The sequence below is a fragment of the Grammomys surdaster genome, unplaced genomic scaffold (assembly GCF_004785775.1).
Source record: "Grammomys surdaster isolate TR1022 unplaced genomic scaffold, NIH_TR_1.0 724, whole genome shotgun sequence".
Lineage (NCBI taxonomy): Eukaryota > Metazoa > Chordata > Mammalia > Rodentia > Muridae > Grammomys > Grammomys surdaster.
This window is the reverse complement of record NW_021605143.1, coordinates 211,657-224,944: the sequence shown is the minus strand read 5'-3', so window position 1 is coordinate 224,944 and position 13,288 is coordinate 211,657. Positions and strand designations below refer to the sequence as shown.

The window sequence follows — 13,288 nt, the reverse complement described above, 5'->3', positions numbered from 1 at the left end:
GGGTGTTGTGTGCCCAGGACTGGGTTTTGGACTGACATGGGTATGGCTTTAAGGTGCTGGACCCCCATCCACGGTGCCATCTTGGCCCCTGTCCAGGCTGAGACTGGTTCCAGTGCCTCTCCTGAGGTCATTTAATATGGCCACTGGGTACAGGAGGTTGTGGTAACAGGAGGATGTTGAAGTCCCCTTCCCTCTCAGGGAGGGTTTATTTACATCCCCACATCCTCTATTGCCAGCCTTTGGCCTTGAAGTGAGATCACAGACATTTAGTGCTCTCAGGCCCTAGACTTTGGTGGCCCAGAAAACCCCAAGACACCCACAGTCAGCCCTTCCTGAGGCCTGGGACTTTGTGTTCTGGTCCTCTGCATCTGAGATTTTCTGGGGATGATGGCCATGGAGGGAGATCCCAGAGCCTAGGTTGTGGAGGGAGGGTTTGTGTCTGGATCCTTGGATGGAGGAATGGATGTGTCTTGATCCCTAGGAACGGAAGAGGGAACCTCTGTGTTGGGGTTTCCAAATGTCTGGTCTCTGATGTAGAGGTTCATGTGTCTGTGTAATGAGGGATTTATGCCAAGGCAGAGTGTATATGAGAGGCTCTGGGGAGCTGATTGGTGGTCCTTGAGTCTGAGACCTGCAGGGTAGGGGTGGAAGCAGCATAAGGTGGTTTTATTAAAATACTTCATTCTAGCCAGGCGTGGGTGGGTGCAGGGAACAGAGTCACTAAGGATGTGTTGACGTCTGAGGAGTCTGTGTATTTAACCCCATGGGAAGGAGTATTGAACTTGGGGGGTGATGGTGCAGGGCATATAGGAAGTGGATAACTGGTGTCTTAGCAGTTCCTAGTGGTGAGATCCTAACTCATCAAGGGTGTAGGAATCTCAGGTCCTTCCTCTGTGTGTGTGTATGTGTGGGGGGTACAGTCTATTTCCCAGAGTCTTTGCCGTTCTGTGAGTTTGGGGGCTCCTGGGTCATCCCCTATGTCTTAAGGATTGTGCTGTGCAGAGTGTTTAGGTACCCTCCCTCCTTCCTCCCTACCTCACAGCCCTGAAACCTGGGCAGCAAGGCCAATCAGGGGACATGGTTAACAGAGAGGGAGCTTTGTCAGAAGAGAAAGTGAAAGCATAGGAAGCAGAGGGAGCCCCGGAGGTGGAAGTTGGCCCCTCTGAAGCTGGGATGCGGTCCATTACCACAGCTAAGATTGGATGAGGTAGGTAGGGTACACAAGGGTCTGGGGGCCTATTTGTCCAACAGAAGCCAAAAATGCCCAAGTCCTCAGGACATCCTGACTCAGAACTGCCCCTTTGCCCAGAACAGTGAGGAAACTGATCACATAGACACAGCCTCCTTGTCTGTCTAACTCTCAACATTCTTACCTTCCAATCTCCCACAGAACAGCCCACTAAGCTCTCAACACTCAATGGCTTTTCTAGCTTAAAGTTCCAAAGATCTTCCACAACCCTCCCCACAACACAGTCAGGTCTACCACAGCAATACCTCACTACCCTGGTACCAATTTCAGTCCTATTCAGGGTTGGACCTCATTCTGGGAGCCTAACTTGATAAAGTTAAGAGTCACCAAGGTGGTGCTAGTTTCGAAGGCACAATTGGACCACAGAGAACAACTTGAGGCTTGGCACTGTATGGCAGAGCTGGGGTCTCTCAGGAGAGCCCAGGAGAGGCTACTGGCGGAAATGCAGCTCAGCTGTAGCAAGAGACCACAGCATTTGCCAGTACCATAGGATCGCCGCCAAGACAGCATCAGAGGTGGCATAGAGCCAGGTGGTGCTTAGAATCCAAGCTGTGTGTGCTATGGTAGAGCCAGGAAAGAGATCCAGGCCTTTTGGAGGAGACACCAGCTCATGAGTGCATCCCTGACATTGGACATTGAGTTATTTACATGGTTGAAGTTTGGTTTTCCATCGAATTGATTGTGACCGTTCCCTGGTTCTTCTCTCTTGAAATAAGAAAGTATTTAAGTTTTTACTTGATAGAAGCCCACAGTCGATATAATTTTCAATTTTAAAGAAGACTTTGGGTTTTTTTAAAGGAGAACTTTTTTTTTCTCATTTTATTACACTTTATTCTATTAGTGGAGATTACCCTCTACCTTTACTTTTTTTTTATTGGATGTTTTATTTACATTTCATATGTTGTCCCCTTACCTCATCCCCCACCCACCCAGGAACCCCCAACCCCCTCACCCCTCCTTCTTCTTCTCTGTGGATGTAACCTCTATCTACCCCCCAACTCCCACCTCCCCACCCTCAAAATTCCCACCCCCTGGGTCGTCCAGCCTTCATGAGGTCAAGGTTCTCTTCTTCCACCTATGCCCAGCAGGGCCCTCCACTCTTACATATTCAGCTAAAGCCCAGGATCCCTCCCTAAGTGCTCCCAGGCTGGTGGTTTAGACCCTGGGAGGTGTGGTTGGTTGGTATTGTTGCTCTCCTCATGGTGCCGCAAATCCTTTCAGCTCCTTCAGTCCTCACTCTAACTCCTCCATTGAGAACCTCATGATCAGTTCAATGGCTAGTTGTGAGCATCTGCCTCTGAATATGTCAGACTCTTGCAGACCTCTGAGGAGACATCCATATCAGGCTCTTATCAGCGTGCACTTCCTGACTTCCACATCAGCATCTACCTTTGGTGGCTGCACATGGGCTAGATACTCAGGTGGAGTGGTCTTCAGACGGCCCCTCTAAAGGAGAACTTTTAAAGCTATTTGAATTTGTAGGACGGTGGGATGGACGCCTTAAGTTTGTAAGATGTTTTATATTGTGATGTTTATGTCAATGTGCGATGGAAAGAAAGGACAGGTTGTGGCTTTAGCAGTGACATGTTTGAATGTCAAGATGACAAGGGGTCAGTTGTGCTAGGTAGTTTTACGTCAACTTGACACAAGATGGAGTCACTGAAAAGGAGGGAGCCTCAGCTGAGAAAATGCCTGCATAAGTTCAGGCTGCAGGCAAGCCTGTAGGGTATTTTCTTAATTAGTGATGGGTTGGGGAGGGCCCAGCCTATAGTAGTGCTGGGTTCTTTAAGAAAGCAGGCCGAACAAGCCATGGGAAGCAAACCAGTGAGCAGGTCCCCTCCATGGCCTCTACATCAGCTCCTGCCCTGTTAAGAGTTCCTGTTCTGGCTTCCTTCAGTGATGAGCATGATGTGGAAGCACAAGGCTAATTAACCCCTTCCTCCCTTAGTAGCTTTGGCCAAGGTGTTTCATCACTGCAGTAGTAAACCCTAACTAGGGTGACAAGATGGCTTATTTCTTCGATGGGAGATGCTCTAAAGGGAGCTAGAGCTGTGCTCCAGGCTGGCAGAGAGAGAGGGGGACGAGTGGATCAGGTTGTGGGGATGGACAGGAAAAGGAGGAGTCACAGAGGTGACTGGATAAGCCCCTTGTAGTTGACCTAAGATCAGCTGGCTGGTACAGGCAAACAGGCATGGGGGAGGGGGTGGGTCGCTGATACAAAACACCACACACTCTTGCATCAAAGCAGCGTTTATTGAAACACAGATGGGGTCAACCCAGAAGGCAAGGCACCCACAGACAGAAAGTGGCCATAGTCCCCATCCCACCAGCTCTCCCTTGGACAGTTCCCTGTGCACAGGCAGGGGAGGCCTGAGCAAGTATGGGGTCTTTGAAATGTGCAAAGACTTCTTGAACAACACAACCTGTTCAAAGCCCTCTAACCAGGGGCTGTAGGTAGAAGGCCTCCCCAGAGAGCAGACTATTTTCTAGGAGGTAACCCAAGAAGTATGGTTAGAGCAGGTTACCCCAAGGAAGGCAGTCAGCTAGGGAGGTTAGCAAACTCAACCAATGATAGGCAGGTGCTTGCTGCCCCTGTAGCTGGCACCAGAAGTGGGAGCTGCTTGAGAAGGGTTCTCTCTGGTTCTTGTTTTTGGGGATCACGGCTGGGCAGTTAGGATCATGCCTTGACCCAAGATGGCCATGCTTTATGGTCCAGTCACCCTGGGTGACTGGTAGTATCCCGGAGAGCTTAGTGAATAATACAAATCATTTACAAGTATTTGAAGACAGGTTGGGGTTAAGGGAAGGGTTGGGAATGACCTTCTAAAGTGAAGCCAGAGGAGAACTGGGAGACAGTTTCCTAAAAGGAGAAGGCAGAGGAGAGTGGCCCTGAACAGGAACATCTGGAAGATTCTGGAAGCAAGCACACATTTTCCATTCACACACCACTCCACTCTGGCGCAGACAAGTGGCTCATTTGGAAATCCTGGCACTAAGCAAAGCGCACTGAGCGGCTGCTCCCACAGGTGAAGCTGGAGGCACGGGGCTGGCAAGGAGAGCAGGAGTCAGGGGCCATCACGGAGATGCAGCCCCCAGTGGCAGAGGGTCCAGAGGCAATCTGGCGCCCTGGAGTTGTGCCATATGTGAGGCCCCCACATGTGACTCCTCCACGGGAGCTGCTGACACCTGTGGGAAGAGGAACAGGGAGGGATGAGGGGCTTGCTGGGGTGTCACCCACCCACCAGAAGTCCCTGAGGGCTTTGCATACAGGGCCTGCCTTCTCCTCAAGGGGTCAGTGGTAACATGACAGGTTCTGTTCTTTCAATCTCAAAGCACATCTGGAGAGATGTTAGGATCCCTAGACCCATCTCCCTGGACTGAAGTTCCTGGTGACCACAAGTAAGGGGCACTCGAGTTTTCCCACCCCTAGTAGTCCTTAAAGAAGAGCCTCGAGAAGAAAAAAGACTGAGGAAGTTGGGGAACATTGGAGGTTCAGTGGGGTAGCCCTGTGATCAACTTTGCCCATACCCAAAGCCATTTTTCTAGGGGGCATTTCCAGCAGATACTTACAGACATTCACAGAGCCCACACCCTCGCATAGCCTAGGAGGAAAGAAAGTGCCATTAGTTTCAAACAGTGAGCCGGATTCTTTGAGACAGTTGCTTGAGGACAGATAGGGTCAGCTTTTGTTCTAGGTAGACTCTATCTCCTGAAATGCAGGAAGGGCAATCCTCATGAAATGTTGTCTGTCTTTCTTTCTTTCTTTCTTTCTTTCTTTCTTTCTTTCTTTCTTTCTTTCTTTCTTTTTCTTTCAAGTATCCCCAACCCAAGGAGGCCAACTCTCTTTGTTTAGAGCAGCAGTGAGTGGAATTGTGACTTTCACACACCGCCTGCAACCAGAGTGCCTGCATCTGCTGAATGCCAGTAGCGCTTGCAGCAAGGATTAGATGGAGCTAGATGTATACAGGGCACATCTTCCTTATTATACATGAGCTTAATCTCAGAGGAAGCTATGAACCGGCTTTAGAAGCCCAGGACCCAGTGCTGGGTCCCAGCTCTGTAGCTTAGTAACTTTATGTCCATGGAAAAGTGCTGGCCATTGAGCCAATCTGCCTCTGTTTTTGGATAGGAAAAATGGTGCTTACCTGACAGGATGGAGGATTAAAAACGGGCACTTGATATAGAGCATATGATATGTGATAGGTAGCCATTAGTACTGAAGACTAGCCTGTAGTAGGGTGGTCAGAGCTGGCTGCATGTCACACTTGGGACAAGACAGTTCACTGGGAGGACTAGGGTCATCTCCTTCCATACAAAGACTGACAGGTCCTAGGCAGCTTGCATGTTCAAGATAGTTTGGCCCCTCAAATGAATTCCCACAAGGTTCTTCTCACCTGTGCTCCTCGCCCTCCAGCAGGCGCCTGTAGGTGGCGATCTCGATGTCCAGCCCCAGCTTGGAGTTCATCACCACCTGGTACTCCTTGAGCAGGCAGGCCATGTCCTGCTTGGCCTTCTGCAGGGCAGCCTCCAGCTCAGCCAGCTTGCATCGGGCATCAGTGAGGGCGGCCTCTCCCTGCTGCTCAGACTGGGTCACAGCCTCCTCCAACTTGGTGTTCTGGGAGGCAGGGAGGGTTTTTAAATTTCCCTGTTATTTATGTTCAAGGACCAACATTCACTGCTGAAAATTACTATTCTCAGGAAATGCTGGTACTGTGTCTTTAATTCTGGACAGTAGCCTACCGGTCCAGATTCCTGGCTTCTTTGGTAACGTCAGGAGTTCTGACCATGCTAACCCTATATGGCCTTGTTGCCTGTTTCTGTTGGATCTGGTTAGTATTGCTCTTTATGTTTTTAAATTGGCCATAATCTTGTGCCTAGGATTATCCTGTCGTTCACAATCACCAGCCTCGGTTTGCCTGAATCTGTGTCTTCTGACCTAGTCTGATGGGCTGCAGAGGTTAAACTGTTCATCCAAATCCCATGACTTATAGGTAGCAGGACTGGATTCACAATCCAGTTAAGTTTTCTGTACCTTAGAAGCCAGAGCATTCACTCAGTTCCCTTCTGACCCTGAGACCAGAAAAGTCCCTGCACATGCACACTGGGCTCCAACCCCATTCATCAGGAATGGCAGCATTTTCAGATGTTCGGTGTTGGTTTCTATTCCCACCTGTCGGCAAGAAGCCTAGCTTGCACCTGCCTGCTACTTACTAGCTGACTCCACTCTCTCCCCACGATGGTTGCGGGGCGGGGGTTGGACTCTGTACCTGGCACTTGGCATTCTCGATCTCAGCCGTCAACCTCTGGATTATTCTGTTCAGCTCATTCATCTCCTCCCTGGTGCGGCGCAGGGTCTCTCCGTGCCGGATCACTGTGGCTTTTATCTCCTCACACTGAGAAAAGTGCAGGATGCCATGAAGATCAGGATGGGACAGCCACCCACTGAACACCCCACCGGTGAGGGTGCGGGCTGCTTAGTATTCAGTCTGTGCAACCAGGGAGCAAGGCTCATCCCACTGTTGGTTCTTAAGGATCAGAATACTCAGAAAGGAATCCTTTCTAATAGACGCCTCATATCCCGTCTATTGCCATGTCTAAGGGGCCAGAGTCTGCATCACTCACCTTGGTGCGGTACCAGGACTCGGCCTCCGCGCGGCTGCGGGTGGCAATGTCATCATACTGGGCCTTGATCTCAGCCACGATGCAGTCCATGTTCAGGTCCCGGCTGTTGTCCATCTTGACGATGACGGAGGTGTCTGAGATGTGGGCGTGGAGGAGACGTATCTCCTGTTGGGGGAGAAGGAAGAAAGCTCTTTTTATTTCCTACCCCTACTCCTGGCAGCCTACCTTCTCCCCCATCCTGTCTGCCTCCTCCTTCCTTCCCCAGTGGTCTCAGTCTGGTGGCCATGTCACCTTGTCCCTTTTTACCCTAGAACCATCCCTCAGTGCTATTCACTCGAAGTTCCAGGCCCAAGAGGAAGAGACAGAGTTGATGTCTGTGACCCCAGCTTTGTGCTTTAGGTCTAAGTGTTTATCACCTGTGATCACTGTGGTCACAGTAACCAGGGAATCTAGCTTGTGTGGGGAGTGGGGTGAGAGAGCACAGCTATGAGTCTCTTCTTTGGGATACATAACCTGCCTCAGATCTCCCCAATGTTCTATCCCCTGTGTCCACTGGGAAGCTTAGAGACCAAAGCGGACACAAGTCCTTTCCAAAGTGTTACAGGCTCCTCCTGGCTGCTTCACTGCCCTGTGTCCCCTCACCTCCTCATACAGTCTCCTCAGGAAGTCCATCTCTTGTGTCAGCGCTTCTGCGTTGGCCTCCAGGTCTGACTTACGGAGGTAGGCACAGTCCACATCCTAAAGGGGGAAGACAAACCAAGAGTCTCACGAGTCACCAGATTGCTGTTCTTCCTCTCTCCAGTTAGTAGGCTGAGCAGTTTGTTCCCGAAAGACTTTCCATAGTTGTTCTGGCGCCAGGGTGTGAGCAATCCCTTCTGTATCCTTGGTGAACGGTCAGTGTGGGAAGGGAAAGGGGAACTAAGGTAGGGTCTAGTGTGGAAGTGTGGAATGGGTCATTTCTAACCAGGTCTTGCAGCTGCGTTCTGGATCTTATAGGAGAACCAGGCCTATGTCAGAGCTGAGGGCCCAGGGCAGCTCAGCCTGATCCTTTGCATTGGGACTCTGGTGCTCACAGTAGTGTTCCCAGAAGTTCCCTCATCTGGGAGGTTAGGAGATGAGTCCATGAGGCTTGCCCTCGAAGAGTCATGTTTAGGAAGTAAGCAACGCCAGGAATTCCTCACCACCAGGCGTTTTCCACTGCAGCTGTCCTAGGTTGCCCCGGGCAACTGGTGATCCCTTCTTCGCTACAATGTATCAGGTGCCTACTCTATGGGAGGCCCAGGGCCGAGGGAGATTACAAGCCTAGGCAAATGAGCATGAAACATCTGCTCTGAGTGAGGTTGGCAGTGGGCTCTAGGGCCCAGGGCTATGCAGGGGTTGGGCTGGAGGCTCTGGGGAGCAGTGGCCTCCAGTGTCCAGTAAAGATGTTGAACACCAGCTCTGGCTGAAAGGTGACCATTCTGAGTCTCTCACCTTCTTCAGGGCCACAAATTCATTCTCAGCAGTGGCCCGTAGTGCCACTTCCTCTTCATACCTGGGGACAGAAGACACAAGGCTCAGATTCGAGGAGAGGAAAAAAAGAGAAAAAATAAAAGCCCAGATGACTATATCTCAGGACCTGGATCTTTGGAGCAGATGTGACAGCTCCTTGTACTTCTGGATTCTCTCAGCTAGTGTAAGTCAGGCAGGAGCCTTGCACCTTTCAAAGGCCCCTGTGTCTGGGCCGTGGTTCTCTGAGATCAACTAGCCTTGGCTCTGGAACCTCCCTTTGCCCAGGCTACATTTAGGGCCTAACTCACTACCTAGAACATCAGCAGGCGCTCAACGACTATTTTGTGAATTTAAAAAAAATAAGTAAAAAATGAGTATCTTAGAATGTCTGCAATCTTTATTTAAAATATATTTTAAGATTTTGTCTAATTGTTTTTTATGCGCGTGGGTGTTTTGCCAGCATATGTGTCTGTACACTGTGTGCATGCACTGCCCATGGAGGCCAGAAGAGGGTACCACATCCCCTGAGGCTAGAGTTATTGATGGCTGTGAGCTGCCCGGTGGGTGTTAGGATTTGAACCCTCATCTTCTAGAAGAGCAGCTAGTGCTTTTAACTACTGAGCCATCCTAGTCCCTCCAAAGTCTTTAAGTTCTCAGTCTAGACTCCTGCCGGAACAGTGGTTCTCAACCTGTGGGTTGTGACCCCTCTTGGGGTTGTGCTCTCCATATCCTATGTAGCAGTTACTTGCATTCTGATTCATCACAGTAGCAAAATTACAGTTATGAAGTAGCAACAAAATAAGCTTATGGCTGGGGGTCAGCACAGCACGAGGAGCTGTAGTAAAGGGTTGCAGCGTTAGGAAAGTCGAGAAACACTGATCTAGAAGCATGAGTCATTGTCTTCTCTCTTTAGGGAGAACCTCTGGGGAATACTCCTTTAAAGTCCCATCTAAACCCATTGTCTTTGACTTAATTTCATTTGTTTCTACAAGCTCCCCTCTCCTCCATTCTCACCTCTTCTTGTAGCCCTCCATGGCCTCCTGAGCATGGTTAAGCTCGGCAGCCAGCCTCCCGCTGTCGGCCTCCACGCACTCAGCCTCACGCCTCAGTGTCTCGATGTAGCCCTCGAACAGAGGCTCCAGGTTGCTCTCACAGCACTTGCGGTTCTGGTAGAATTGCCACTTGGTCTCCAGCAGCTTGTTCTGCTGCTCCAGGAAGCGCACCTGCCATGGTAGGGAAAGGGAGAAAGTCTGTGGGAGGAGCCAACATGCCTTGCCCTCCTTAGGGCATAGGAAGAGCCAGACAGAGCTCGTTGAGGAGGTGTGTAATGGGTGGGCAAATGAATGTTTGTCCAGATGGTGTAAGAGGAGAACCGTGAGGCATATATCTGTGCTGGGTAACTGAGTGGCTTCAGGTAAGGCAGAGAAAAGTAGGGAAGGCTTCCTGGAGGAAAGAACATAGGGCAGTGAAGGGAAAGGGAAGAAGGGAGTGTTTCACCATAAGCTTCCTCAGGGAGGGTGGTGACTTATCTGATATCCTTGGTGAACAGCTGAGAATGGACAAAGTAGACAGGGAGTCCTGGGGTGTGTCAGAGACGCAAGGGTGAACATTCTGGGGCTCTTGAGACATAAGAGGCTGGGAGTCCCAAGTGAGCCTGTACTTGCTAGTCTCTGGAAACCATGTAGACTGGAAATGATTTTAGAAAACAGGCCCATGGGGATGTCACCAAGTCAAGCAGACTTGACTTGCCAAGGCCCTCTGTGTTGGCTGAAGAATGGCAGTTAGCCGGACTAGCCCTGGGTCTCTGGGTTTCCACTCCTTAGGACTGGGCTGGAACGAGGCTGCCTCTCACCTGCAGGCCTGGTCCCTGTGCACCTAATTCCAAGAGTACATCTGAGGACTGGAGTGTTAGAGCTTCCAAAAATGTCGGCTGGGGTCCTTGGTACTGTGTGTGCACAGGATGGTTTTGGTGGACTTAGTTGCTAGGATCCTGTTGCTTTCTCAGCTCTACCTTCCTGTTCAAGGGTGTGGCTGGCTCACACACTGCCACTGATGGGGGACTACTGAGGTGCAGAGAGGAAGCTGCCATACCATGTCACCCAATGAGCCAAAGGGTAGGTGTTGGGCAAAGGCCACAGACTCTTGAGCCCAGGTTCCTTTCTGCTTGACTGTGGTACTTTCCCAGCATGTAGCCTGACTACTGAAAATTGTGACTCTGAAATTTGGGTCGTCTCACTCAGGGCCTGAGAATGGAACACTCTGTGCCTGGGTCTGACCCGACTCTGTGGTGGACCAGCTTCATCACTGTCACTTTTCCTGTTCCAGGCACGAAGGACTATGGGAGGCATCAGTCTTTATGTGAGGCTGGCTGTAGCTCTCTGCCCTCTCTGGAGACACTACGCTGCTTTATCTAAATAAGTGTGTGTGTGTGTGTGTCGTGCACGCACAGGAATTTGCACCTGGGGCACACTAAAACACCGAATTCACAGTGTTGGGAAAGCAACCTCAGTAGGCATGTGTCAAAAGATTTCACAAAGCATGACATTCTCGTGGAGACTGTCCCACGGGGCTATGAACTTTCTTCGTTAACAGTGGGAGAGGAGTCAGGACCAATCAATGACCTTTCTCCATCGCTAAGCACTGGAGCAGTCTTAAAGAGGTTTGACTTTTCTCATCAGGTAAAATTACCTAGAAGCTCCCGTTCTGACGACATGCTTGGGGGTTGCTTCCCAGCAGGTCCTTGGGAGCCAGAAAGGGGCTGGTCAAGGACACTCACCTTGTCGATGAAGGCTGCGAACCTGCTGTTGAGGCACTTGATCTGCTCCTTCTCCTCATGCTTCACACACTGAGCATTGGGGTCGATCTCCAGGTTGAGGGGAGTGAGCAGGCTCTCATTGACAGAGACTGTGGTGATGCAGGGGGGGCTGGGCCCACAGACACCTCCAGATCGGTATCCGAAGCTGCGTCCACAGGAGCCAGAGCGGAAGGTCCCGCATACGCTGCGGCTGCCGAAGCCCCCTGAGAGTCCGCGGTAGCAGGAGATGCCCCTGTAGGGGGTTGCAGAGATGCAGCAGCGGCCGGGCCGGGGGCCACATGCTGAGGCGCAGCTGAAGGCGCGGACTCCACAGGAGGCGCCGAGGCGGGAGGTGAAGCAGGACATGGTGAGGAGTCGATACAGAGCCAGGCTGGACCCCGAGGCTCGCGCTGAGCCTTATATTGGTCAGGAGGGAGCGCGCCCGCCGCCCAGGCGTTTATGAGCTTGCCTGAAGAAATCAAAGCAGCCCGGGCTACCTTGCCGCCCCCATAAAACGGCGTTCTTTTCCCGCCCGCCCGGGCTTTATGGTGCCACGAAGTGCCTGGTCAGCTCCTGGGCTGGGCACTGTGGGCATCGGGCGGGACCCTCCTGTCGCGCTACTGGGACTCACTGGGTCACTGTCTCCATCCCAGGCTGGCTCACATCCCACCTAGCCCTCCACCCTGAAGTCTAGGAAGCCCTGCTGGTTTTGGATGTCTGGTGACCTTTGAATTCATGCTGTGAGGGACATGCACTCACACTGACAAGGCCTTTGAAATTATGGCAAACTCATGTCCAACTTTGGGTGGGTGAATAACCTTCCCGAGCCTTAGATGTCTTGTGGGGAGCAGGGATAAGGGGATAATAATAATAATGATGATAATCATAATAATAACCGGAGAGCTGCTGAGAGGACCTAATAGGATAATGGACCCGAAAGCCTCCAGGGCAGGACCTAGCACTTAAGAGCTCAAAAAATGTTTGCTTGTTTATCTATTTGTTCTACTATTGTTAACTTGTTATTCTTCCTGTGTCCCTTTAGGCAGAAACTTTCCTCTCTCTCTCTTTCTCTGTCTCTCTGTCTCTCTCCCTCTCCCTCTCTTTCTCTCCCTTTCCCTCTCCCTCTCTTTCTCTCCCTCTCCCTCTCCCTCTCTTTCTCTCCCTCTCCCTCGCTCTCTCCCTAGCTCTCTCCCCTTTCTTTCTCTCTCTGTCTTTCTCTGTCTCTCTACCTTTGTGTGTGTATCTCTCTCTGTGCCCCCCTCCCTTTCCCTCTCCCTCTCCCTCTCTTTCTCTCCCTCTCCCTCACTCTCTCTCTCCCCCTTTCTTTCTCTCTCTGTCTTTCTCTGTCTCTCTACCTCTGTGTGTGTGTCTCTCTCTGTGCCCCCCCCCTCTCTCCAGTTCCTGTCTCCTCTAACCCTTCTACCCTTAACTATGCACTTTGGAGAGAGAAGCCACTAACACTGATGGCCACCCTGCCTAGGTCACTCTAGGGGATTTTCATTGTTTTTGAGACAGAGAGGGATTCATGTCGTCCAGGCTGACCCCAAACCACTAGCCTTGAGCTCATGGTGCTAACTTGCCTCCACACCTCAAGTGCTGGCACAGCAGGTGTGAGCCACGGGCACCCACCGTGGAGGTCTCTTTGATACATGATTTCTCTCAATTCAAAGGCTTTCTTCAGGGGTTGGTATCATTGTGTCCATTCATCTGCTTAGGAAGATGGCCTCATAGTGGCACAGGGACTTATGTAGATGGCCCCAAGGACTGGAGTCAGGATCTGAGAGTTCTGAGAGATCAGGACTGCTCCAAGGCTGTCTCTCCAGGGCCTGTGCCTGTGTGGCTAGGGGCTGGGGGCTGAGGGCTGAGTAAGGTTGGGATCTTGGAGACAGGAGTATGGGCTACTTCTGATGGTCATGGATACTGACTCTAGGCAACTCGAACCATCATAAAGTTAATTATGTGTCCCATCGCTAGCAGCGGAAACCCGAGTGTGTGCTCAGCAGCCAGCATTAAAGAGAAGCCTGCGGGTCACCTGGTGCTTCCTTTGTTTTAAAGCTGTGCTATTATTGTACATGTAATAATTAAATCTGGGAACTCCAAGGTCATCATAGCCAGCCCTGACAGCTCATTGT

At 51.1% G+C, this 13,288-nt stretch overlaps 1 protein-coding gene across 2 annotated transcripts; it reads right to left on the bottom strand.

The window, feature by feature from the left end:
- Positions 1-3,937: 3,937 nt before the first annotated feature.
- Positions 3,938-11,550, bottom strand: LOC114633640 (keratin, type II cuticular 87). Of its 2 annotated transcripts, none has more exons than XM_028782219.1 (9): positions 11,139-11,550; positions 9,377-9,585; positions 8,345-8,405; positions 7,514-7,609; positions 6,872-7,036; positions 6,517-6,642; positions 5,644-5,864; positions 4,820-4,851; positions 3,938-4,435 (listed from the first exon to the last, which is right to left on the bottom strand). In XM_028782219.1, the coding sequence occupies exons 1-9, from the start codon at positions 11,520-11,522 to the stop codon at positions 4,242-4,244; spliced, it is 1,488 nt and encodes a 495-aa protein (XP_028638052.1). In that variant the 5' UTR covers positions 11,523-11,550; the 3' UTR covers positions 3,938-4,241. The 2 variants fall into 2 exon arrangements, with proteins under 2 accessions (XP_028638052.1, XP_028638053.1); XM_028782220.1 differs by having other exon boundaries at positions 4,242-4,428; positions 4,816-4,851; positions 11,139-11,522.
- Between the last annotated feature and the right edge of the window lie 1,738 nt (positions 11,551-13,288).